The sequence below is a fragment of the Tauraco erythrolophus genome, chromosome 9, assembly GCF_009769465.1.
Source record: "Tauraco erythrolophus isolate bTauEry1 chromosome 9, bTauEry1.pri, whole genome shotgun sequence".
In the NCBI taxonomy this organism is placed as follows: domain Eukaryota; kingdom Metazoa; phylum Chordata; class Aves; order Musophagiformes; family Musophagidae; genus Tauraco; species Tauraco erythrolophus.
This window is the reverse complement of record NC_141473.1, coordinates 21,318,839-21,344,510: the sequence shown is the minus strand read 5'-3', so window position 1 is coordinate 21,344,510 and position 25,672 is coordinate 21,318,839. Positions and strand designations below refer to the sequence as shown.

The window sequence follows — 25,672 nt, the reverse complement described above, 5'->3', positions numbered from 1 at the left end:
CATAAACGCTTTGAGGTGGTTCACATGCCTTCAATGCTGACGGATTAGATTTTCTAAGGGATCGAAGGAAATCTCTGTGATTTGGAGCTAAATCTTAATAAACAGACACTGCAACAACTACATTGGACCACAGGAGAGGAATCCAGAAACCCCAGTGAATTATCCCAGTGTCTCAAACATGCCCAGAAAGAGTTGGGTTCCACAGAATGGGGTAAAAAAGGCAGTCACTTCGAGCTATGTACCAGGAAACAACCACTGACCATAGAGATTGACATGAAGCCCCCCCTCCTTTCTAGGGTTTTCATTTGGGGAGGTAGCTTTCTTTCGCTAAGAACTTGGTTACTAAAAAACTCACACAAAAAATGAGACTCCACTGTGAAGCCTCCCTCAGCTGGTAGGAACTCAAATCTGCTTATGCTGCCCAGACCAGCACCATTGCTGATGCTTGTGAATTATTCTGGGTAGCAGAAGGGCTTTGCAACTTCTCCTGTTGGAACTGTGCTCTTGTGCATGGTTTATCGAGCCAGACATAACACAAGGAGCTCCTGTAGCCTGCCCATCCCCTCACATGCCATACGCACACATGCACATACGCAGATACACACACTGTGAGATTTTTGGGGGAGTCTCAATTTTGCATTAGTTACCTAAATGATGGCTAAATCCTGCTCTGAGTTCCCAGACCCATATTGGTTCAGCTTCTGAGAATGTAAGTCCCTTGGGTTCTTTTGAAAATTACAGCCTGCCTTTTTTCTAGAGACACTTTCCCCCACTGCACTATCTAGAGCTGTGCAGGTGAGCACTGAGCATCTCCTTTGCTTTGATGAGTGCTGTTTCAGCCGGTGTTTCCATGTGGGGAGGCACCCCATTCCCTTCCCAAGAAGTGCTCTCTGCGGAGGTGACTGATCTAGAGGTGGGGATGATGATGTAGAAGTTGGTATTGTCTACTTGATACGTCTGTGGGGGATGGCAGCCACCACTGGTCTGTTCTCCAATGATGAGAGCTCTGCCCAGTCTCTTCATTATGTATACAAACTCTTCGGCAGCCCCAGCTGTCATAGCACTGGTGAGGATTATTAGCCCCTTCTGAGAGCCATATCTCTCCCCTGCGAGAAAGGACAAAATGCATCAGAAAATACATCAGTTTTCAAAGATTTGCATAACGGAGCAAGAGAAGTCAAGATACAACACACTTCATTTCCTACTCGCCATTAATAACCAAAGAAGTTTGTAAATTTACTTTGTACCTATGATGGTATTAGCGCTCTTTTTACACTGGCTCAGCCTCTATACTGTAAAAAACAGTCACCCTATGTGGTGCTCTTGTGCCATCAGTTTCTGGTTATGAGCTCCAGCAGCTGGGAGGCCAGCTCAGGCTTACTACTGCTGGCTTTTCTGTGCCTTTGACTTTTATAGGAGCTCCAGATCCCATCAGAGGAGACAGGTGAGGAAAGCGACATTTTCCACTGCTCCATCAAGAATACTCAAAGCTCAGCCAGCAGCATCTTCAGTTTCATTCTCATCCCTGCTCTAGGAACACGGCTGTCATAGAGCTTGGCCTGCAAACTATACAGGTGGCATTTTATGAAATTATAATTAAAGTCATTTCCCACAGGCTTTTTATAGTCCGTAAATGGAAGCTGTTGCATGGCCTTTGTCTCAAGCTCTTCAACAAATACCTCTTTATTATTAAGATCTGAGCCAAGTTATCTCATTTTCTTATACAAACCAGCTGACAGGAGTAGGAGGGTTTTTGCACCTTATTTTCTATATATTTGAATACACTAGATACTTTTTGAGAGCTTAGTTCCTTTGAAAAAGTGGCCAGTGCATCATAACTGGGACGTGATAACTAAAAAACTACTCTAAATCACTCTAAAAATGTCATTCTTTAAGTAAGTTACAGTATGACATATAATTCTCATCCTAAAATTCAAGAGAGGGGCCAATAACATGGCAATTAACTTTCACATCTTTGCTCCTCTCATTTCACTATAGGTGTAATATCCATTAGAAGACCCTTTTCACAGCAGGCATATATAATACAGGACCAGATTCAGTTTCTTTGAAGTCAATATGAGCCTGCCTGTTCTCTCTGATGGGAACTGGAATGTGTCCATAGTAATCATATCCCTTAGCACAGCCCACCTCTGACTGCCTGGGAAAATAGATGGACCCTGCAGCCTGTAACAAAGTTTAATCATTTCAGCATGCTCCAAGCCACCAATTGCAGACACTGTAGTGACACCTTTTTTAGTACTGTCTTAGCTTTAAAGGGGAAAAGAATTAAAACCAATGGTTAAGGCTTCTTAGCATTCTAACTGCACTTTATGAGCGCTGAAGAGCTCTGTTTCTGCATGTTGCAGCGTCTTTTCAACTTCCATGAACAGCAAGGCAGGGTGTGTGTGTGTGATACATTGCCAAATGCTCCAGACTCACTCAGATGTGCTAAATTTAGTGCTTTTCTTTCTTTCTTGCAGTCTCTGGACAAACTGGGCTGTTGTGGGTGTGTTCATCTACTGTGGATTACACAGATAGGAAGTGAGGAGCTACGTATAAAACTATGTGTGAGCATTGGAAGAGATATTACTAGCAGCACAGGATTTATTTTTAATCTTAGCAACTTTTAAAAGCAGCAAGTCACAACTGCTCTACACAGTATTCAGCTAAACTTCTGGGGACCAGCTTACAAACCTCCGTGCCTAACACATCTCATTTCCAGGAGCAGTAAACTGTTACTTATAGACGGCATTGAGAGACATGGTTGAAATGCACATTTTTGTTTTTACACTCTCTGCACAGCTTGAGCTAATTGTGGCAGGTGCTTTCACCAAATGTGTTATGGTGTCATTTTAAAATACACAAGGAGGGACATCTGAAAGGAAAAGCTTCTCTAAAAAGAAATTGTCATGTTACCTTTGAGCTGTGGCTGGGTCCATATTTCCTTTACGGAGTTGCTGGGTCTGTCATAAACTTTGTCCAAGAGAATTTGGTGTCCTTCATCAAAGAAGTATGAGCATAGGATTTCTATGGAAGTAGTGGAGCCTCCAATATTGTACCTTTTAAAAAATTAAAAATATTAAGGAAACAGTTGATAATTTGTGGCAGACAGTAAATCTCCCTTCCAAGGATTGTTCCTTAACATCAGTCCTGAAAGGGCTTATGTCTACATTTTGATACATTTACATTCATTCTCCCCTATCAACATTTGCACATTTATCAGAGAAACAAAATCCTATCTAACTGTCTTGGACTGTTATTGCTCACAACTGACTTTAAAAGCAAACATAAAACTGAAGGGTCTATTTTTTTCTTGATTCAACCTGAGAAAAAAATCAGAAAGTAAGCAAAGACTCTTAATCTGCATAGAAACATCAGATTCTTGTTATTCTCCTACTCTGAATAACCCATGCTGTTACTGGCATAGGTAGCATAGGTAAATATCTAAACCCTAGTTTATAAATGTAGATCTCAATTTAAGCAACATATGTTTGTAGAACCATCGCGTTCTTATTTCCTGCTGCACACAACGGGAGTACTTGGTGTGTGGCAGCTTATAGGATCAGCCCATTTCTTTCTGTGCCCAAAGATTGCATTAGCTGTTTCATTTAGGACAGTCATGTTTGAAAACTTTGGTTGTAGTTGAATTTTACCAGTCTCTGAAGATGAAATTCACTGAAGAGTCAAAGTGTCATTGGAGTACCCCTGCTACAAATACACGCAATGGAATACGAAGTAATTTTTTGTGTGTGACTTTTCACTAATACTAGAGCACATACAGCACTGCGTATGTTTGCACTTTGCTCACTAGTAGGAGACAGATAGAGTGCTTTTCTGTAGTTGACGTTAGGAGCACCTGGCAACAGTCATTCCAGCAAAAACCTGCTAGAAAATGAGTTTTGTTCAGTCCAGTCTGTAACAAAGATTTTTTTTCACCTCCAGAAAATGATTAGACTATACAGGAGGCCTCTGTCCCAGTGAGTTCCTCCTTATTCTGCAGCATTTGGGAGCTCTATGCTGGATTCTCACTGTGACTGGCTAGAACTGAAATAAGCCTCTTGAGTGTGTCCCAGACAGTGCTGTGCTGCCAGTAGGTCCTGCTGCTGCGGCACAGCCCAGGAGGTAGCTAGACCCAGCAGAGCCCAGTTTCCCGCAGCTGCCATCATGGCTGAGTGAGAGGCAAGCAGGCAGCTAGAGCGATGCTGGAGAGCTGTTCCTGGGACTCTTTCAGACAGCGAAACTGCAGAAGCTTTGGTCAGGAATAATGACTGAGCAGTTGCTAGTTTTAGCTTAGCTCTTGGATGCAAGTACTTCCTTCATTACAGACTTCTTGTGTGACGTTATGGAAGCTGTTTAGTTTATCAGTGCCTCTTCTCAATTCTGTGAAGGTTAAAAATATGAAGTTCACGACTGACACAGCTGTTCCATGAAGGGGAACTATTAAGGTGAGAGACATTATGCATTATGGTTAATCCCATGCAAAATTGGAATTATCAAAATATGAAGTTCATTAGCTGCCCAGCTGTTCCAGTGAGGTAAACTTGTAAGATGAGAAACAGTATTCATTATGGTTAATCCCATGCAAAATTGAAATTATTAGCCTTGCCTTAAAATCATAACATTGGTTCAGGAAGAATTTCAAAAAGTAAAATATTTGGGGTTCTCTTTCATATGCCTTCAGAGACTGGGTCTTTTGTGTGCACTCAAAAGTCTGGAAATACATTAAAGATAAAAAAAAAAAAGCAAGGCAACCCAAGAAAAGAACTATAACGGGACCATTTGGTACCTGAGCCTTGATACAAGTTTTAGTTTGGGAGAAATCCAGGGCAGGAAAGAGGAAAGTCCCAGTCCTATCTCAAGTCTATTGGAAGATGGTGGTGCCTTTGATGAATTTGAATTATCATGGGTGTGTTTTGTTGGTTGCTGCCCTGCCACCTATGTGCTTACATAGTGAGATCTCTCTCTCTCTGCTCTCATCACCACGCTCATCTTTTCCTGCACATGTTGCAAGTCCTGGAAGAATATTAAGAAGATTACCAAACATTAAGAGCCCCATAATGGCAAGGTACACAAGTGGTTCTAGCATCAAAAATGAGTTCTTACGAAGGCCTTCTTTTCTTTAGTTGATATTTGTAATGTTCTGAGCTCACAAACAGTAGCTCTGGACCAAAAGAAGGGAATGACTTACCTGAATATTGTATGGGAAATGTATATTTGTGATATGCATCTGCTTTGATAGCTGGCAGCAAATGAATGACATCTTCTGGCTCATAAGATTTGGAGCACTGTTGACACACCAGAGTGTCCAACAGAATCCTAAGCTGAGAGCAGGCATATGACTCTGTCGCTTGCCGCAGCAGCGTCTGGGAGTGCTACAGTACCTTTAAGCCACCTTTGTGCTCTGCACAAGGGTCATTCTGTACAGGGCTGATTGTCCAGGGTAATTTAGCACTGCAGATGTGGCCAACTAGGTGTTGTAACACAGCCTTACACATGATGTGTTATTTTGACTGTTCAATCACTTGACCACTGCCTGCAGTAAAAGATTTAATAAAGCCATACATATACATATACATATAAAATCAATACAAGGCACATGCAGAGTTAGATTAGAAAGAAAACAGAGAAAGAATCCAGGACTGCATCCTGCAACATATTCCCTAAATTTACCTATTTAGTTCTAAACATCTCAAGTGATGGTACAATTTATTTTGAGATATACTTCCAGACTGTTACTGTTTTCCTTGGCTGTTTTCCTTTTCTCATTTAATCCCAGTAAAGTTAGCCTGTAAACAGGACAGTAAGCCATGTAAAGCTAATTCACTGTTACAAATGCTGTTTTGAAAGAGCTTTGGTTATTTGCCATGCAAAGGTTTACCTCATGTCTATGATTAATGCATCTGTGTGAACAATTTTCTTCCAAACACGCTCTACCAGTAGGCTGGACACCTGGGTTAGAAGTTCACAGTCTCCAAACATATCAAATCTCAGATAGCCGATGTTGTTTTCAAACACATTTGTATGGAATGAAAATTTAATCAAATCTTCAAATACTTCTGGGGAAGGGACCTGAAAGAGTTTGGAAAAACAAAACAAATCATTTGCTGGCACCAATAGCTTGGCATGAGATTTAAAAAGAATTATGTAGGTCAAGTTTAGTCCAGGTGGGACATATGTGAGGAATGCGACCAAGTCTGAAGATCATAATGAATGATATTAAGACTTTTGCATATTAAACATAGGTGAGCATTGGCTGCTGCACTGTTTGTCCAGTATAGGGTGCATCAACAGCATGACCAGAATCTGGATCAGGCACCTATTTTTCAGGGCTCAGTTTATTTTTCAAAAATACAGGAATTTCCTTGTACCAAAGAGGCTGAGCAGGCTACAAGAACCATTCCCTAGTCCGCAGCATAAGCACCTCTAGCCCAGTTGTGCCACCCAAGCCCACATTTTTCCTTTGGCAGTTCTTTCTAAATAAGGCACTCAGGACTTTTGTAATCTCTTGATTAGCCTCAGCTGATGAACCGCTGCTGGCTACAGGTGAGGTTGGCTTCAGCCCCTCTTAATGAGCTAGTCTCTCTGACAGTGAGGAACTGGATGTGTTGGGCATGTGCTAGAATACTCATGAGGTAGGTGTGTTAAATCTCTTATATGGTAGCCATGTGCCTGGAGTCTCACGTGTTAGGCTGTGATTAATTTTGTTTAGCTTATCTTATTAAACAGCAGACTTTTTTTAAATAGCAATGCGTAGCCAACTACTAAAGTTTTCATAGTAACCCCTACATAGTCTGCTCCCGTTGCCAAACTCATGTTTGACATGCACGTGTCTGAAAATGGAAGACTCTCCTTCAGCTTAAGGAGATGAGGCTTTGGGATATATATGACTTATATGACTTTCAGCAGTTTGGCCTTTTCTCCTCAGAGTTGCTATGAAAATGATTTTACACTTGCTTTTTAATCAGTTGCCCTCTGCCATAGCTCAGCCGCAGACAATCCATACTTTTACACACAAAAGAATAAGGAGTCAGCAGTGAGCCAGGTGCTAAAAGGTTCTCTCCCAGCCTGCAACATGCTGCAGTATTTGGGAGGCACTTGAGCTTTCTGCAGCTGTAGAGTCGTCAGATAATCTCCTGCCCTACATGTAGTGTTCTGGCCTGAGTTTGTGCTCCTGCCAAAAGCAGGTCTGCCATAGCAGAAAGAGGGTTTCCAAGGTGTGTGAATGCAGCTGTATTTGACTTAGCTCAAGCACTTTACCTTTACCTGGGGGAAAATTATCCCCAATATCACGCTTCTGGCTGCCCTGGGCTGCTTCATCATTCAGTACCTTCTATATGCCAAAATTGCCAAAAATTCAAACACTAATATAAAAGTCCTGTTGGCCAGTAGTTCTTGATCTGATGGTGAGAGCAAACTCTACTGAGTCCTTTTCTGTACCCTTGTCATTGTACCTTGTGAAAATAACCATTGTATCTGGACTGTAAAACATATCAGTCCAGCACTACTGGGTTTGTCATTTCCAATCCACTTCTCAGTGACAGCAATGCTACTTGATCTGCCCACTGTACTTTGATTAACAAATCACAATTTTGAAGGATATATCCAGCATGCATTGCATTGTTCTGACAGAGCTTATATCTAGTTCAGAGGTACCGGTCCCCCCAGGAGAAAAAAATCATCACTCATTGGTAACATCTACAAATAAAATTGATGTGTTACTCTCAGCCACTTAGTAACGATATTTGAGCTGAACACACAGATTTCTTAGCTCCATCTCCAACAATAATTGCTAGATGCATACCCCTAAGCATGTTGATTAAGAATAACCTTTGTGTCTGTCTGATATTTTTTTTCTTATTTGTTCTTTTTCTTTGTGCTGTATCACATCTTTGTTCACTGAGGACTTAAGAACACTAGCAGTGTTGCTAACTCTTGAAAATTCATTATAGATGGGCAGGTTGCTCTTAAAGCCTCAGGTCTCATGCGGTAAAAATGAATATGCAAGGATGTCAAAGAAACTCTTCTTCATCTTCATGGCTGCAGGAAAAGGTATGAAAATATATCTATTCTAAAGGCTCTAAGACCAGAAGTCAGATGAAAAGCACTCAATGTAATTTGGGCGGGGGGCGGGGGTAGCCTACTAATTTTTAAGCAAAAGAGAGGAGGAGGCTGGGACTGACAGTGGAGAGTTACTGACCTGGAAAACTGCAGGTTCATGATACTGCCACACAGGCCATGTGCTCCTGGTACCTAAAGAGGTTAAGTCTAGCTTCAGAGAGCAACAGTGTGCTCTCCTTTGGAAGGCAGGGCTCTGTCTGCAGGCCAAAGACAAGCTGGGACAGGATACAGCTGAAAGTAAGATCCTGCTGCTCAGCCGGCAATGTTTACATACAAATGATTTGATGTTAAATATAAACCCTCAGGTGCCTTAGTAAGAACACTATAAGCAATGTGGCTAGACTAAAGGACCTCCAAGATAACACCACTTAAGCCAAGGAAGGATTGTTTTTTGTTAACTATATAAAGTCTCCAGCCCTATTCTGCAGTCTCCTTCCACAAGTGGCCTAACTGGAACAAGTGACGTGATGCAAAATAGGACCTAGAACACTGCCCTTGGACACATGCATGGAATTTCATCCCTGGTTCCGCTACTGATACATACCCCAACCATGGGCAAACTCCTTTTCCAGCTGTGCCTCTCTTCCCTCTTTTCTCCCCTTTCACCTCTCCCCTAAGCTGTTTTCTTTATTTAGATGGAAACTGTATGTTCATAGCTAATTTTGTACTGACCATTGTAATGTAATTCTGATTTCTCTTAAGCCTGCTAGTTCTGTCAGCTGTTAAAATATTATCAGCAAACACCCTCGTGCCATTGCAAATCCTGAGATTGGTTTAAGAACCGTGAGATCTTGGGGGCTGCGTAGCAGGATTGTGCCTTTTTTTCTTAGACTAACATTTGGGTTCCTTGTGTACTCTCAGAGGCTAGAATGGAACCATCCATCCTAGTAGGTCCCTCAGCTCAAAGACTGAGCAGGATCAGCTGTATCCCTGACAGTTGATTCTCACTTGCTCTTAAAAACACCCATATCACTGGGTGATTTCCAGGCAATCCAGTCTGGTACGTCACTAGCCTTACTATCACAAAGATGCTTTTAACGTCTAGTGTAAACAGTCTAAGTTCACTACTTTCTACAGTTTAAGTGAATCACTTCTTGGCCTATTTACGATGAACAAGGGAACAGATTATACTCTTCATATTTGAAACAGCCTCTTACGTATCTGAAGACTGTTTCCATGTCTCCTCTCAGTTTTCTTCTCTCTGGAACACACAACTCGAATCTTTTAAACTTTTTCAAAATCACTCCTATTCAGTCATCTCTTTACTCCTGTTCCTGTTTTCTGCTGCGACCCCACTTGAGCCACATCTTTTCAGAAAAGCATTGCCCAAGACTGCGCATAGTATCCTCTAGCTGAATTTTCTTTAGAGCTGAATGTACTTCTCTGAAGAACTCATATACTTTTTCACAGGACTCCTCCTAAACAAGCTCTTTTCCTCCCAGAGTTGTGCATTCAATTGCTATCACCCTAGAAACTGTGTAAGAACCCTGTATATGTTCTTATTTAACATCACCCTGCTTTTCACAGATCGTTTCTCCAGTTTTTCCAGAACTGTAACTTTGAATTCTAATCCTGCCCTCCATTGCACCAAGACAGCCAGAATGGGGGAGCTACCACAAGCAAAAGCTGAAACCTTCTGGGATGGTGCTCTGGAAAGAATTAAGAGGTTTTTTAGGGCTCTGAGTCCCATTGATGGAGTGCAGGGCAGAATGAGAAGCTGTACTTTCACCCTGCAAAGGGCAGCACTGCATAGCAGTGTGTAAACCTGCTCTGACAACACACAGCTTCTAACGTATTCATTGCAAGCCAGTGAGCAGTTATTTTCTAGTCAATGCCCTGGAAAATTACATTTGCAAGGAAAAATGGAAAACAGAATTCATGGCTAAATTTTTATTTGCCTTCAAACCCCATTGAAAATCTTTAAAACTAATGGCCAAGTATGCCGTAACATTAATAACAATGGAAAAAAATGGGCACAAATGGATCTCTCTGGTGGGATTGTAACTGCAAATGTAGCATCAAGATCAAAAGATGAAAGGTACTAGAAAAAGAACAAAAGTGATTAACAAAGTGTCATATTCTTTTCTGAAGCAAATACAAGAAGCAAGCATGAATTGCAAAAGGTGAGGGGTCAATGAGAGTTAAACATGAGACCTTTCTTTGGCTTGCATAAATTTATATAGTTCCACTGACTTTACTGTGGTTATGTTGATACAAATCAGCATCATATAGGCCCAAAACATTTTTTTCCCTCCTGTTAGCAACAGATATAGCAATTTGATTATCTATCTTGGCACTTTGAGGCCGATTGTTTTGATTTCATTCATTAATGAAGGGACACAAGCAAACTACACTCCTTTCTGGTGAAACGTGTAACTATTGCCACCTTCAGCAAGGACAATACTCTGATACAAATACATATAATTTATATGGGAAAAGGAGGACTTCAAATGCAGGAACAATTTCTCTTTATAAAGGATTCCTTTTTGTCTTTTACTCTGATCATCATTTCAGACATTTATCGAAAACATTAATACAAAAATTTTCTTAGATGTGAAGACTGCATTAAAAGTATTTGGGCATTATTAAGGGGCTGAAAGAGTCACTCAGGGAGACACTTGTCACTTAAAATTAACATAACACATTTGCCAAAATAAAGCAGCAGTTCTTCCATAGGTAGTCTACAACACTCAGATATTCAAGAACAAAAATGTTTTGGCATGGGAAAGGAAGGTATGACTGGAGGGAGAGGCAAACAGAAGAATACGAAGCAGGGATTATTGAATGGTGCATCAGTGAGTTTACAGAGCTCTGCCTTATAAGCAAAATGCTGTTTTCTGAATCACAAACAATATACACAGCATTTGCCTCTGGGAAGTCTGACTTTGGATAGTGGCATTTATGCAGCAGACAACTCCGGCTAGCATTGACCTTGCTGCTGTCATAGAGGAGATACTCACTACCCTGCATTATGCTTCAGCAGCTATTCTAGTGTAGCAGATGCGAAGGACTATGCGCATTTCACTTGTCTGTCTCCTATGTCCCATCCCATCCTTCCTGCAGTTATTCATCATCACTTTCATTTAATTGTGTTGGATCTGCTTCACTGTCAAGGTCATCGTCAAGAAAATCCCACTGTCAAGGGAAAGGGTGGCTTGGAAGGTAGGTAGCACAAGAAAAAAACTAGGGTTTAGGTTTTTGAGGAATAAATGTGATATAGATTAAAAGAGCCACTATGTTTATGTATGACTGTCAAAAAAAATTTACAAATGCAATTAGTGCCATCATGTAAGCTTCATTGTAATCTTAAGGCATTTGCTCTTTGGGGTATTGGTATGGGGTATTCCTGAAATGCTCCACAGAAAGCATCCCTCTTGACCCTGCAAAAGCAAGGCAGGAAATGAAGGTACTCTTGCTGCTCAGTGCTCTGTGGAACAGGTGAATTTTCTTTTGCCTCTATCACAAGGAAAAAGCCTTCACTTCAATGACTTCAGTGTCTTTGTTCACTCACCCTCTTTCACCTTAAAATGTCTTAACATCACCCTCTTGTCCCTCTGCCTCCCAGTTTCCTGAAGCACTATGAGGGAATGCATAGACCTTTGGAAATGATTTTAGCCTTATAAGAGACCCGTGCTTCTCCTCTGCTGTTTATACATTATTTCCCCTTGAAGAAATCCCACATTTGTCATGATTTTCACCCACGCTGATGTGATTTCCTTCTTCCGGATGTATTCCCAACCTCTTCCAACCTTTTACTTGACAAAGAACTGGAGTAAACAGAGACATTAAATAGTACAGTGGCATTTCACCACTAGTTCTATCAGGATCAGAATTTCATGTTATGTGACAAATAAGATATTTGTCCTGTACATCCTGTTCTCAACATTCAAGGTCTGAATAAAGTAAGTAAGATTTGAACAAGTGAAAATAGCCAACAATATCCATTAACAGCTTTCAGTGAAAACAGTGACTAATTTGCAGGATGGGTCCCCTTTGTAGAATGGGGAGAAATTATGATGTATCACTACTGATATGTTGCTAATAGTTTAGCAGAGAGCTCTGTCAAAAACATATACAAAGTGAAGTTTTTTACACCCAAAAAATGTAGGAGGGAAAGAGAGTAATGGAATAGAAAAATCCTTTAATTATTTCCATTTAAGCTTAGAGAAAAGAATGAGGCCAGCACCCCTTGGTCAACAAACTTGAAGAAAATGTCCTCCCCTGGCAATGCTTAGACTTTGTCCTTGACCTTAGTGTTGGAGATAATAGCACAAAAGTCATGCCCACTTTAAATCATGCATGCCAAAAACTTCAGAGGGTGGAAGCCCACAGATTTCCTCCCCCAGGAAACATTTAATAGTTACCTGACACTTGGTATACTCTGGTTCATTGCAAAGGCAAATGCATTCTCTTCAAGAAGTAATTTTATGAGTCCTTGGAGAAAAGACATCTCTGATAGCCATGCTAGAGCAGTAGCCAGAAAGGAGCTCACTCCATCCAAGAAAGGGATCAGGTTATCCTAACCCTCCCTTTAATTTGAAGATGGAATTTTAACAAGTGCTCCTGGGAGCTCCCTCCAGCAAAACAATGAACAAGAAAGACTGCCAAGGCAGACCGGTGTATAAATACCTAGGCTCAGAACAAAGCCCAGACTGTTACGCAAACCACACAGCAAGGGCAAAAGTACATTATTAAAAATCAATTTCTCCCTGGGGTCACCTAGCTTCCACCCAGATACTTCTTCCAAAGTATTTCTAGGTTACTGGGAAACCGTCTGATACTGAGCATGAGATACAATCAGAACAACTTTCCACTGCCACTACCAAAGGAGTTGCTTGTTATTTTTGTGTAATAAAGTCCAGTACAGCAATTTTACATAGAAAAATCCATTAAAAAGTATGTGGCTGCATGTTTTGCAGGTGTATGCATTTACTCTGATCCAACCAAATTTTTCCTAAATTACAAACTCGGTTTGTAACCAGCGGGTTTCTGCATTAATTTATTACATCTTGAAAAGCCATAGCACTGAAAGAGAGAGGATCACAGAGACAATGAGATATCTTCTCTCTAACTGTGAAGCCCTGCATATTTGCTTGTGGCAGATGGCAACTGAAAGAGATTCACAGCCTGAAGGATGTTCCAAAAATGCATGCATCTGGAACCAACAGCTACTACCACAAGTTACTACCCTGACTTGCCTTAGCATCAGAGAGAGCTCAGCCTCCAAAATCCACTCAGGCACTGGCTTCTCTTGTGCGTACAGGTAAATCCTGGTGGGTTTATGACATGGGCTAGAAACAATATATCTGACTCAATTCTAGCTGGCATCAGTACAGCTGGGTACAAGAGAGCTGCTGTACCTGTTTTGGTCTGATCCCTGGGATGCTGTCCTTGGCGTGTTCAGGGATGTAGAGTAATTTGAGGTGCTCATCATCAGAGAGAGCTTGCAAGTTGGCAGTCACCTTCCTGGCCAGCTCCTCTTCTGTATTAATCCTTTTATAACTCTCTTTGTTGATGTTCTTGGTAAGGTTGGATGCTATAACAGTTCCAATGTCCACAAAAGCATAATTTTCTCCCACAAGTTTGGCTACAGTTTCCAGTGTCCGTGGCACCTGGGCACGCAGGTTGGCAATGTGCTGAGCTACAGCCATAGCTTCACTGGCCTGGATGGTGATGTGTGGCTCCAGCCCAGACACACTCCATACTTTACCAGTGACTGGGCTGAGCACCACTTGGCTGGGGATGGAGGCATATAGAGAACTGTTACCAACACGATAAATGCCCACTGAGAGGGAACCACCTACTGTGGGCTCACCAATAACTGTGGCCCGGTGTAGATCCTTCATAGAGCGAGTGAAAGCTTCAGCTGCTGAGCCACTCATATGGCTTGTTAGGATGTAGATGTCTTTGAGTGAGCCGTATCTCTTGCCTGTGACTTGGGGGAGAGTCCACACCTCTGTGCTGCGGGAGGTACTACGATCGAAGACAGTGTAGAGGTGTTTCCGAGGCTCAGGCTCAAAGAAGTAGGAGCAAAGTATTGGGATGGCAGTGGAGTAGCCACCTGTGTTGTACCTCATGTCAATAATCATGGCATCTGTGTCCACCAGCTTGTTCCATACCATCTGTAGCAGCTGGGGTCCAATGGCCTTCACTGTTTCTGCCTCAGCCATCATATCAAAGCGAAGGTAGCCCAGGTTGCCTGGCAATACCTCAATTTTGAAGAGTGCCTCAATGATGTAGCTCAGCTCCTCAGGGCTGGGAATCATGTTGGGAAGCTGTTCTTCTGGTGTTGGTTCCACATGGCTGTGGAAGACATGAAGCCGATGGTCCCCCGAGGCCTCCTGTAAGTCACTGGTAAGCTGGGAAGCCAGTGTCTCAAAGTCTACAGCTGATCGATAACCTCCTTGGGCCCGTTTGGTGCTGAGCATAGCACTGGCCTTACCAGCCACTTCTGGAATGGCATAGTGAGCCTCTAGGAGTTGACCAGTACCCTCCAAAAGTACTCCCATATTCTTGTGGAAAGCTAGCACCTCTTCAGCCTTCTGCAGTGCATCCTCAGCCAACACTATGGCATCAGGCACAACTCCTCCACCCATCCAGCTTTCTCCATGGTTGTCAATGAAGGTGATAACAGGAACTGTGATAGTTAGGCCACGGGTTATTCCCTGCTCAGGCTGCAGCAGAGGGAAGGTACGGGTATGTGAGAGGCTTCCTGCTGTGATCTCGCCAATCAGTGTGGCACGACCCAGGGATTGCATGAGGTAAGCAAATTCCTCAGCAGCTGTAGCAGTGTGGTGGCTGGTGAGCAGATAGATGCCACGCTGAGCCCCATAGGGCTGGCCCAGCAGTTCTACCTGGCTATTGTGCTCCTGTGTGTGGTTGGTGCGCCTGTCATAGGTTGTGAAGAGATGGACAGGGCCAGCAGCAGGATCTTGGAAATAGGAGAGTAGCAGAGGCACAGCAGAGGAGGAAGGGCCCCCAGGGTTGTAACGTAGGTCCACGATCAAGTTCTCTGTATTTTGGAGGGGCTCCCACACTTTTTGGACAATGTAAGGTCCTAGCTTAGCAAGCACAGAGGCATCTGCAAATTCATCAAAGCGCATGTACCCAACATTGCCCGGCAACACTGACACCTTGAAGACAGTATCCACCAAGGCGTGTAGCAGTTGCTCATTGTCAGGTAAGTTGGCTGCCACTGCAATTGGCTTCTCAGCAAGGGGGGGAGCAGCTTCACCAGGCATCATGACTCGGACCAGCAGGCGGGGGTCTTCAGATAAGGCCTGCATCTCAGTGTTGAGCTTGGTGGCCAGGTTCTCTGCTGACTGCACGGAAGAGAAGTCAGAGATGACGAGGTGTCGCAGCAGTGCTGGCACCCGCTCCACTAAACTGTAATAGTCTTTTAAGATGTTTGTGAGGTGGTTTAGGGTGCCAGGCACTGCTCTGCGCACTGCCAGGATGTCCAGCGATTTCTGCAAGGCTTGCTCTGCCTCAGTAGCTACACATGGCATCACTCCACTCACCTCCCAGCTCTGTCCACCCCCGCTCAAGGGGCTCACGGATCGTGACACAGGAACCATCATATAGAAATTGGAGGGGCCAATACGCAGCTTCTGGATGTCCAGTGAGCCCCCAGCTGTCTTCTCCCCGACAGTGATAGCCCTGTTCATGTGCTTGAGGATGTAAGCCACATCTTCAGCCACTCCTGTGGTGTGGCGACTGATCAAAACAATGACATCTTTGTCTTTGCTGTACCTCTCTCCCAACACCTTTGGCAATGTCCATATCTCTGTGGTGGTGTTGGAGGGCCGATTGTACACAGTCTCAACATGCAGTATCTTTTCTGCTTCATGCAAGTATGAGATGATGAAGGGGAGGCCAGAAATCTGTCCCCCAGAGCTGTGACGAAGATCTATCACCAGAGCAGATGTCTCTATCAGCGTCTTCCACACCTTATCCACCAGAAAAGCGCCAACTTTCTGCACAACTTCCTGTCCTATGATATAATCAATCCTCAGATAGCCAACGTTGCCCTCCAGCTTGTCATACATGACCACATGCTCAATAAGACTCAGGAGTTGCTCACGAGTGGGGGAAGCCTCAGCTTCTTGTTTGGGAGCTGCATGCGGCGATGGCTCATAGGAAATCACCAGTCTTGGGTCATTCAGAGCACCCTGCACTCCAGCTGTCAAGACACTGGCCAGCATTTTTGGATCTGAGATGTCCAAGATCTCCCCACTCTTGATTGCTTGTTCAATGGCTTCTTGCATTCCCACTAGGTTTTCAGGATAGCAGTAATTATCCAGAAGGACTTTAGCCATGTCCAGCACTAGAGTTGGCTGAAAGATTTCCTCAGCAGGTATACTGAACATGATCAGTGCTGAAAACAGGAAGAAACGTGTCCTGATCATTTTGTCTTTGTATGGAATCAAAAAGAAGGAAAGAAGTCAGAAGTTCTTATTGATTGAGATGAACGAAGTTCTCCGATGACTGTCTGTGAATCACACTGAAATCCCTGTGTTGAATCCAGGTGCACTGAACAGATAAAAATCTTTTATCTGCATTAAACCTTTAATCTCATTAAAATGAAGTGCATCATCTGAAGTGCACCAATAGATGAAGTTCAGCTCCTTACTACTTCACAGCCCTCTTATGAAACAGTAATAAACTTCAACCATCAACGAAGATCTTTCTGGCAGTTAATTGTTCCCGAAAGGTAATGCATTGCCTGTTATAAACTGGTGCTGGCTTATCCTGACAGTGGCTTGTTTAAATGCAAAACTTTGATTTTAACCACAATTAGAACAGCAGTCATCCTGTCTTTTACTAATATTTATGAAAAGCTTATACCAGGAGATTCTTCAGTGACTTAGTTGTATCAATATTTAATATTTTTTCAAAACTTGTTGACAACACACTGTCTTTGGTGTTTTTCAGTCTGAACTGCAAAGGGCTGTTCTTACATTCTATGACTAAGGACTCCAAACAAGGAACTCCAGACATTTAGAACAGCTCATAAAATCCAAGGTAATGACAGCCTGTTAATTTCTGTGCTGAGAATTGCCAGCATTTTAAACAGGACTTGGAAATACATTTGCCTCAACATAATACAGCTAAATCTGAGGTGACTTTAATCTTCACAATTTGCACTCAATTAGGATTTACTTGTAATACCATTGAGTAACATATGGCCATGTCTGATGACAGCTCCCAGCCAATAGACTTTAGGCTCAATATACCAAAATAGAATGTGGGGGGTTGTTTTCTTCTGCTCACAATGTATTTGAGACCCCATTGTATTAAGAGTTTGAAAGAGGATCAGAACACGCGGGATGCAGCTGCAGGCTGTACCCATGTGAGTTGTTAACATTCAGAGCTTCAGTATGACATGCCAAAGACATACAAGAACAGATTCTTGGCTTTAAGTCTGAAATGAGTTGCTACCCCAGCCATTCTGCTTGCTGGAGGCAACTGCAAGAATAGACTAGGGAATCTGGGAAGAGCATGCTTTTGTATTGCTTTCAAAACATCACTTGTTGCTACAAAAGAATACACATGGAGGGAAGAATCTAAAGATGGTCTGCCCTGGCTGGGTGCACTCTGTTGTTGACATGTGTGAGTGTCATGAGTGAAGCCTGTCACTCACATGGGCAAAGTTTAGTGCAGTCCTCTTTCTGGGTCATTCAGTTGTAGTAATAAAGGAGGTTTGTGAAGTTCTTTCCTGTAGCACGTCTATATAGGAATAGCCTCATCTATATATGCAGGTACTATTTTATCCCATGGTTGATTTGTATCTGTGTGTATGTAAATGTACAACTGTAAATCCATTGAAGGGAACAATTAAATTGTTCTAAAAGTCCATTAGAGAAAGGACTGCTTTATGGTAAAAGCTGTAAAACTTGATGTTATAATCACAGGTATCTCTGGCAACCAGGCTGTGCTATCATCTGTAGAATACCCTAGTCTAAAAAATGTTGTCACTTCCCTTGTCAAAGCAGAAGCCTAGGATATAGTTGAAATTGTTGTTGATAATGTATAAATAGGTAATCGAGCTTCAAGTGTCCCACAGCAACATTCTCTGTGCCTCATTGGTAGAGAAGCAGTGAGATTCAGATCTGTTGTACCTTCTTAATTTCAGGAGGCTGTCATTGTGGGACATCCATCACAGACTTAACTCCAGGGCATTATCACCAGTTCAAATTGTTCTTCTCGCTTTCTGACTGCACAGAATAATCCAGCACTCTAGGTCAAAGGTAGCTGGAACGAAAACTCTCCAGCGTAACCACATGTTGTCCAGAAATTGACTTTTGAGCTACAGGATTTATTACCAGAGCTGCATTAATTCCTCATGTAGGCAACACAGTGGACAGGACCCTGGGCAAATCGATTTCTATTGCTTTTCTAACCCACAGCTCTTCAGTCTGACTAACCTGGAAAGTTTTCAGGGCAAGGGATCTTTTTTGCTACATTAATGTCTACCACATAGTCTGCCTTTACTCCCAGCCTCTGATAGCATCTCTAAATGCTGTTACCACAGGAATAATTGCACACACTGTAGTGTACGTTAAGATAATCAATTCAGTAGACAAGATATTGTACTTCATAAATCCCCAACTTAATTCTTAAGCACTATGTGCTATGTGCTGTGTGCACTAAGACAGAGGGTATCTGAAATAAAAATGTTATGAGCTGCGATTGTGTAATTAGTGCATATGAACAAGAGGGAGATGATGTATAGACAATCCTAATTCTGACATTTCCTACTTTGGAGTGCTTAACATTTTAATGTTACTTGCAATTTTTGTGTGTTCCAACATCTTTCAATTAACTTGAAAGGGAAGATATAGACTGACTAATTTTGTTATGATGGAAACAAAGCATAATGGTAAAGAAAACATATATATGATCTTAAACAATTAAGTAAATATGTGTAAACATGGAAGGGTTAGATATTTTGCCTGCTGGGCTAGGGGGCTGGGTTGTTCCATGGGTCCCCTTTTTTGTTTCTTACTTCTTTCTTCCTTTTACTCCTGCTGGGTGCTGGACGAGGGCATGCCCGGGAGCCAAGGAGCAGGGTTACAAAATGGATCCATTGTGACAGGAATTGGGAAAAAAAGTACAATAATCCATGTCCCTAAGAATATGTCAGGATGGGTCTCTATTTATGTCTGTCTCTACAGTAGCTTTAAGCATGCAGCTTTCTGTCCCAGAAAAAAAAAGAATGACATTGCATGTTTATGGGGTACACATAGTACTTTCTTGTTTAATCCTTCAGTACATAGTACATAATGGACACTTATGTTTATATGAAGCTATTTACCAAGTATGGGATGGTAGTGGAAATAAGGTTAAATTGTTTACCACAGAAATTAGAGAAATGTGTATTTTCTGGATTTTTTTAAAGTAATTTCATTCTGCTGTTTAAATCACAGCAAATATTTTTTAAAAAAATCCTTATTTTTTTAGAAGGGCCTTCTTTTTCACTATATTCTTCTCTGCCACTTTCTACTTCTAGAATAGAAATTAATATAACATGAAATGACAAAGTATTACTCAAATTACCTCAATTTCAACTTGCTGTGCAGAGTGTTATAGGGTGTTATAGTTGTCATATACGAGGTGTTAACAGTCACCTCATCTTAGTCTGAATATAGCAGACATAGATGAATTGCCATGAAGATTATACTCAGAAAGGAGACAGTAACAGACAGTAACAGAGCACTTTTAATAAGGATATGTGCCAGATAATTACCTTCATATCTAAATAAGTTCTATATATACACTGCTAAACTCATTATACGATAATGGTTTTCCTAGCATTTAAGGAAGTATTTCCACAGATTCACAATTTTCTTCTCCAGTGAGGCCTTATCTAGAGGTTAAAAATCGTGAAACAGATGTTTCCTGCCTGGGATTGTCATAAAATCATAAGATTAAAAAAATAATTTTTCTCTGTTTTTCTAATGTTTATTGTGCATTGTATCATGTTCTAAAGATTTTCATATCAGAAGGGCTGGAAACTGTAGCTGAGGTTTTTATGAAGCTAGGGTTCTGAGAAATTTATACAGGATTGTGATTAGTTTTCCACAGTAAAAGCCAAGATATGGCAACACTCCACTGTTCAATTTATTCCTCAAGTTCAGGTACATATTCTTCCTCATGCGCTTTATTACTAGCACACAGAAACAAAACTAGCTTCACAATGTAAATGTAAAATAAATGCTTTTCTCAGCATGCACAGTTTAAAATGTAGGACAGTGGAAAGAAGTATTTTTCCACACTGGATCTGTTCAGTGATCTGTTTCTCTTGCCCTGAATTCAATATGACATATATCACTCACTGCTATCTTTGTAATTCTTTGTAGATGGTTTTAGAATGTAAGAATCCTTCCTTGTGTGGTGTGGATTCTTCAGGCTTTGGAGAACGACTCTCTACTTACTCATTTCTTGATATAAATATAGCTTAAATTTTTATCAAACATGTTATTTAATGCAACTCTGTTCATTGAACTCTGAGTACCTAGATCCACAATGTAACTCTACCATCAATTCTATTTCTAATATAACCCAAGCCAAATTCTTATTTTGATTTTAGTTTTGAGCTGAACTCAATAGCTCAGGCCTAGCTCTAGCTTTTATAACGCATAAAACTTTATGATCCTTTAAAATCTGTCCACAAGTATTTCATTTTCTGACTTCCTGTGGGTATGAGCTTCCCACATACTCTGAGAAGAGGTATTTTCTTTTATGTGTCCCAGACTAGTCTGCACGTACAGTCTGCATCATTCAGATCACATGCTAAAAAGGTTCCACAAGAGCAAGATTAAATGTTTTACTATGTATTTTTTCTTTATGTATTTTGTTTCAATACTCCCTGGTTCTCATCTGCGCAGGTCTAACCATTCCCTCATCAGGCCCATGTAGCCCATTTGGTCACCGATAAACCGCAGTAGCAGGAGACTCATCTGAAGGTGGCAGCAAGAGCAATTCTTTCACTGGCAGAAATGCCAACAGGAAAAAGGTGAAATTTGGAAATAAACTACTTCTGGTTTTAGTATAGCCTTCTAATACAGCCATATTTTAAATTATATGTATGAATTAATACAGGGTTTATTAGCTGAAGCACAGGACTATGTTAATGAAATATTTAATGCTTCCAGGACTTTGGTAAGTGTTCCTAGACAAACCTTCACTGCCTTTTATAGATGTACAAGTCTGGGTCAGTGCTACTTCACGGCTGTCTGCAACAGGCATAACTGGATTACATAGGTATGGTCTAAGACTGTCTTTACTGTTCTGTTCTTGTACTATTTGGTACAAAGGAAACCTTGTCCCTGAGTAGGCTTTCTAGGCCCCTTAGAAATACAAATAATGAATAATGTCACCCTTAGATTCCTTTATAATTCTCATGCCAAAAGCAGTAATGTTAGTTTTTTGTCCCTAAGTTTTTCAGTTCTTACGCTGTACAAACCTGTATAGATTAAAATTAAAGATGTTGGAAGATTCTTTTCACTTTTTTTTTAATATTAAAAGCTTTCACTTTTACGAAAATGGAAGCAGCACTTCAAGTGAGTTCTTGAATGATTACATTTGTAATGAGAAATGTGGGATTTTTATTTTCTTCTATTAATATTTCCCTTCCCTTCCCGTCCTGTCCCTTCCCTTCCCTCTCCTTCCCTTCTGTCTTTATACAGAGACCAAGAAAGAGGAAAGGAAAAAAAATAGAATGAGAAGACAATTTATTTTTATTGAAAGGTTGGTGGAGGGCATAAAACGTATATTCCCATTTTGAAACCTCTCTAATTTCAGGCAGGAACAGGTGAAGAGTCATCGCAGCTCACAGAGCACAGCTGTGATAAACTCACATTGACCAACTCTGCTGAACAGATGAACTGCCGTGTTCTAAGAAAGTAGAAGATTCAGGAGGGCTTCCGGAAAATGTATTGCATCTATCCAACCTGAACTAATTCAGGAACATAGTTTTGGATTGTGGCAATAATTTTTCAACAAGAAGGGGAAATTGATGTGCAGTCCTTGGAGAACTGGTATATTATGTGTTTCCATTCTATTGTCTATATCCTCTAGATCCTACATTTCTGATAGATTTACATGTTTGTTCAGCATGGTGCACTAAACAGTTGGCCCATAATAAGTAGTGAATATTAAATACTGCATCGAGGGTCCTCCTATCCTGAGGTTACTATTTGAAACAGTGAGAACTGCAGCCAGCCGTCGCAGCCTTTGTTTAGTGGCCAGGCACCATGAACGGCTGCTGCCAAAGTGATCCAGCTCCTGCAGACTGTGCTGCAGAGGGCCCGGCGCCTCCAAGGAATGCTCAAACATGTCCTGGCACTGCTATCCACCATGCTGACACAGGACAGGAGCGCCCAGGGCATTCTGGCAGACCAGCTGTTGGCATCTTGAACTGTTCAGTTTGTTGTGAAGAGCCAGGTTTCTTCCCCGCTGCTGGATCGGAAGTTTTGTTGCCAGCCTGGTACCAAGGCCCAGGCAGTGGGAACATCACTCGCCCCGCTCTTCTGGTGTGCTGGGCCAGCGTCAGGGTTTTGTGAGAGCTAATGGCGCGTCCGCCCCTCTCCAGTCACACCTCGCGCGCCAGGGAGGGGACTGACTCACGGCCTCCTGTTTTCCAGGGCTACACTGGAGCCATTCTCTCGCGAGGCTTTTAGCCGAATTATGACAGGTAGTCCAGCAGAAGCTTTAAGGGAAGGGACAAAAAAATAAACAGGAGCCGCTCTGAGGCAGCTCAGAGGGACAATGTGTTGCTGAGGCAGCTTGGAAGCAGCATCCAGCACTGAGATGGCAGCAGGACAGCTTGGAGACACGGGAAGAGCAATTTTTCCCTTGGAAAAACTGGGGAGCCCAGAAGGAAATGGCAGGAGGCACCTTTAAGATAAGAGATTTTAAAGTACTGTGTGAAGGAGAATAAGAAAAGGCGTGAACACGTCCGGGGAGTAAAGAGCAGAGCCGGTGCGGAAGCAGTGCGGAGGCACCGCGCAGGCCGAAGATGGCGCCGAGGCAGCCTGGAGGCTCCTCACAGCCTGGCAGTGGCACCGAGAGCATGAAGGCAGGGCTCGGAGAAAGCGCTGAAGGCTGAAGAGAGGCCAGAGATGGCTCTGAGGCGGCGGGACGGCAGTGAGGAGGTTTGTAGACACCTCAGACACCTACAGTTAGAGCCTTCAGCCTTGGAGATGGACAGGCAGAGCTCTGAGCCCCTCGTTCTCTAGAGACTGCAGGAGGACCTGCCCTGGTTTTGTCTCTGCTAAACACAGAACAAATGGTATGTTGGGGAGTCAGCACAGGGAGAAGGGAGGTGGTTAGTAGTCAGATGCTGTGTCCTATTAGCTGTTCAGAGCAGCCAGAGGGGATGCAGAGCTGTTGTTACGCTGTTTGAGGATGCAGTTTTGCCTCACAGGCATTGTTCATTTACTACTTGTTGGCTTTGCCAGCTTGTTCTGCGTTCCCATCTGTACTCTTCAGCTCTTCTTTGCAGTAACAGACTTTGATTCAGTGCTGCCTGTGAGGAGCTACAGCACGGTACTGATACCTCATGGAGCTCACAGTGCATGGCCATGTGGGCCTAGGTGGTGCATGGCCACGCACCTACGTGCATTACCTACGTGGTAATGGCCCGGCTCTCAGGAGGCTGGAGAGAAGAATCAACTGTGGTCTGGGAACAGCGTTAATCGTGTTAGAGCACAATTGTGTCTAAAATGGTAAGCCTCCTTAAGAGGCAGTATAAAACTATTATTCTGAATATCAGGAATTGACAATTCTAGCTTAATATTTCTATATTGTCAGGATCTTTTCAGTATAACACTGTCTGAGCAGATACCAGCTGAACACCTCCAGATTCCCGTGAGGCCATTGCCTCTTCACCTGTGGAAAAGAATAGGGAAAATTGAGATCTTTTTGACTTTTAGTGATCGATGGTGTTAAGTGGTGAATTGCATCTCTGTTCTTCTGTGTTGGGACATGGCACAGAGGAGTGGATACAATCAGAGGACACTGTGCCTGCTGTGTACACAGACAAGATGGGAAGCTATGTAAAAATAGCAACAGCTCTATCTCCTGACCAGCTTCCACCAGCTTCCTATGTTTATCTATTAAGATTGAAGTGCCATAGAGTAGCCTTAAAATTGGCTGTGGAGTTATCTCGTGATTCTGTTGTTACAGGGCTGTTACACAGATAGCTAATGGGCCTGAGAAGGAGAGCGTGCTCCAGCCATGTGTTTATGTTTAACAAATAAGTTTTAATTTTCACTGTGCATCTGCTGGACAGTGCACAAGCCCCAACCTGCTCCTCAGTAGCTGCAAGCTGCTGGTTGATGTTCAGAATCAAGTGATGAGAGGAGTTTTTCTGTGTCCAATGGGGCCCAGCTTGAAGCAGGGGGCAAGGTGCTTTGCCTGCTCTTTTGCAGCCTCGATGCTCTCCAGCACATCTTGGCCACCTGGCTGATCTGCTGCATCCCAAAGCAGTTGAAACATGAAGGAACTTGAGCAATTGTTTAAAATCAAATGTTCAAAACTACGTAAATTAAGCTGGTAAATTTACAATGTAAAACCAAGCATCAATTTGACACACACTTCAGCCATGCTGTAGGTAGCATCTGTAGTTCTCATTTCTTCTTGACCCTGATCATCACCCTATGGAAATACTCATGTTTTGATTTATTACTGTACCAACCAAAACTTTAATCCTATGGGAATGTGATAATTAAAGCTGGATGGAAGAGCAATTGATTTTTTTGACTAAAATACAAAAGTGACTTGTAGTCCAATTTTGGGACGGGATCTGTAGAGCTTCTCTGGAATTTTGATAGCATAGCTAGGAGCTGAGTTTTTTAGCCCAAAATGGCTTTGGGTCTTTTTATTTTTTTTCATCTCCCCTCCAAGTAAGCTTGGGAACAAAGATCAACATTTGACTTCAGAATGTGAAAAAAAAAAAAGAAAAATTGATTCTTGAGAATTTCTCTCTGTGAGCATGTGGGTACTGGTCTTTCCCCTTCTCCACTTTTTCATTTAATTATGGACAAAGTCCTTTATTCAGTGAAGTCAAAATATAACTAGGACCTTGTGTTTAGATGACTTCAGGGAACACAGCTACAATTACCTTGACACATGGGTGAATAACTTTTCTAATGTGACCACACCAAGTGCTTGTTTGGTGGTTTCTTTTACTTGATTAAGAAAAGTTGTGCAAAATGTCGTGAGCTTAGGAGACATGAACAAAACAGGGACAGAATACCAGGAGTTCTGAAAGGACGAAAACATAATGATGACTGTAAGATGACAGAAGCCAGTGGGGAGTGGTAAAATGAGAGAACTGCCATGGGAAGCTTCGGAAGTTAATGATGTGCAGCTATGGATGGATGGAGTTTGCATGGGCCCAGATCTCAGATCTGATCCAATTGCAGCCCAATTCTAAAAGAAAAGGCTATAAATCAATCCAAGGATTCTGGTGAATTGTGCTTTGTGCTCATGGTTTGTACTGTAACCAGCAGTTCTTCTGCTCACACTCACCTGCTATTTGCTCTGT

The 25,672-nt window shown here is 42.2% G+C and overlaps 1 protein-coding gene across 1 annotated transcript; it reads right to left on the bottom strand.

Moving 5' to 3' along the window:
* Window positions 1-777: 777 nt before the first annotated feature.
* RBP3 (retinol binding protein 3) lies at window positions 778-16,526 on the bottom strand. The gene is made up of 4 exons (XM_009986028.2): window positions 13,479-16,526; window positions 5,879-6,069; window positions 2,917-3,059; window positions 778-1,106 (listed from the first exon to the last, which is right to left on the bottom strand). The coding sequence occupies exons 1-4, from the start codon at window positions 16,524-16,526 to the stop codon at window positions 778-780; spliced, it is 3,711 nt and encodes a 1,236-aa protein (XP_009984330.2).
* Window positions 16,527-25,672: the final 9,146 nt, after the last annotated feature.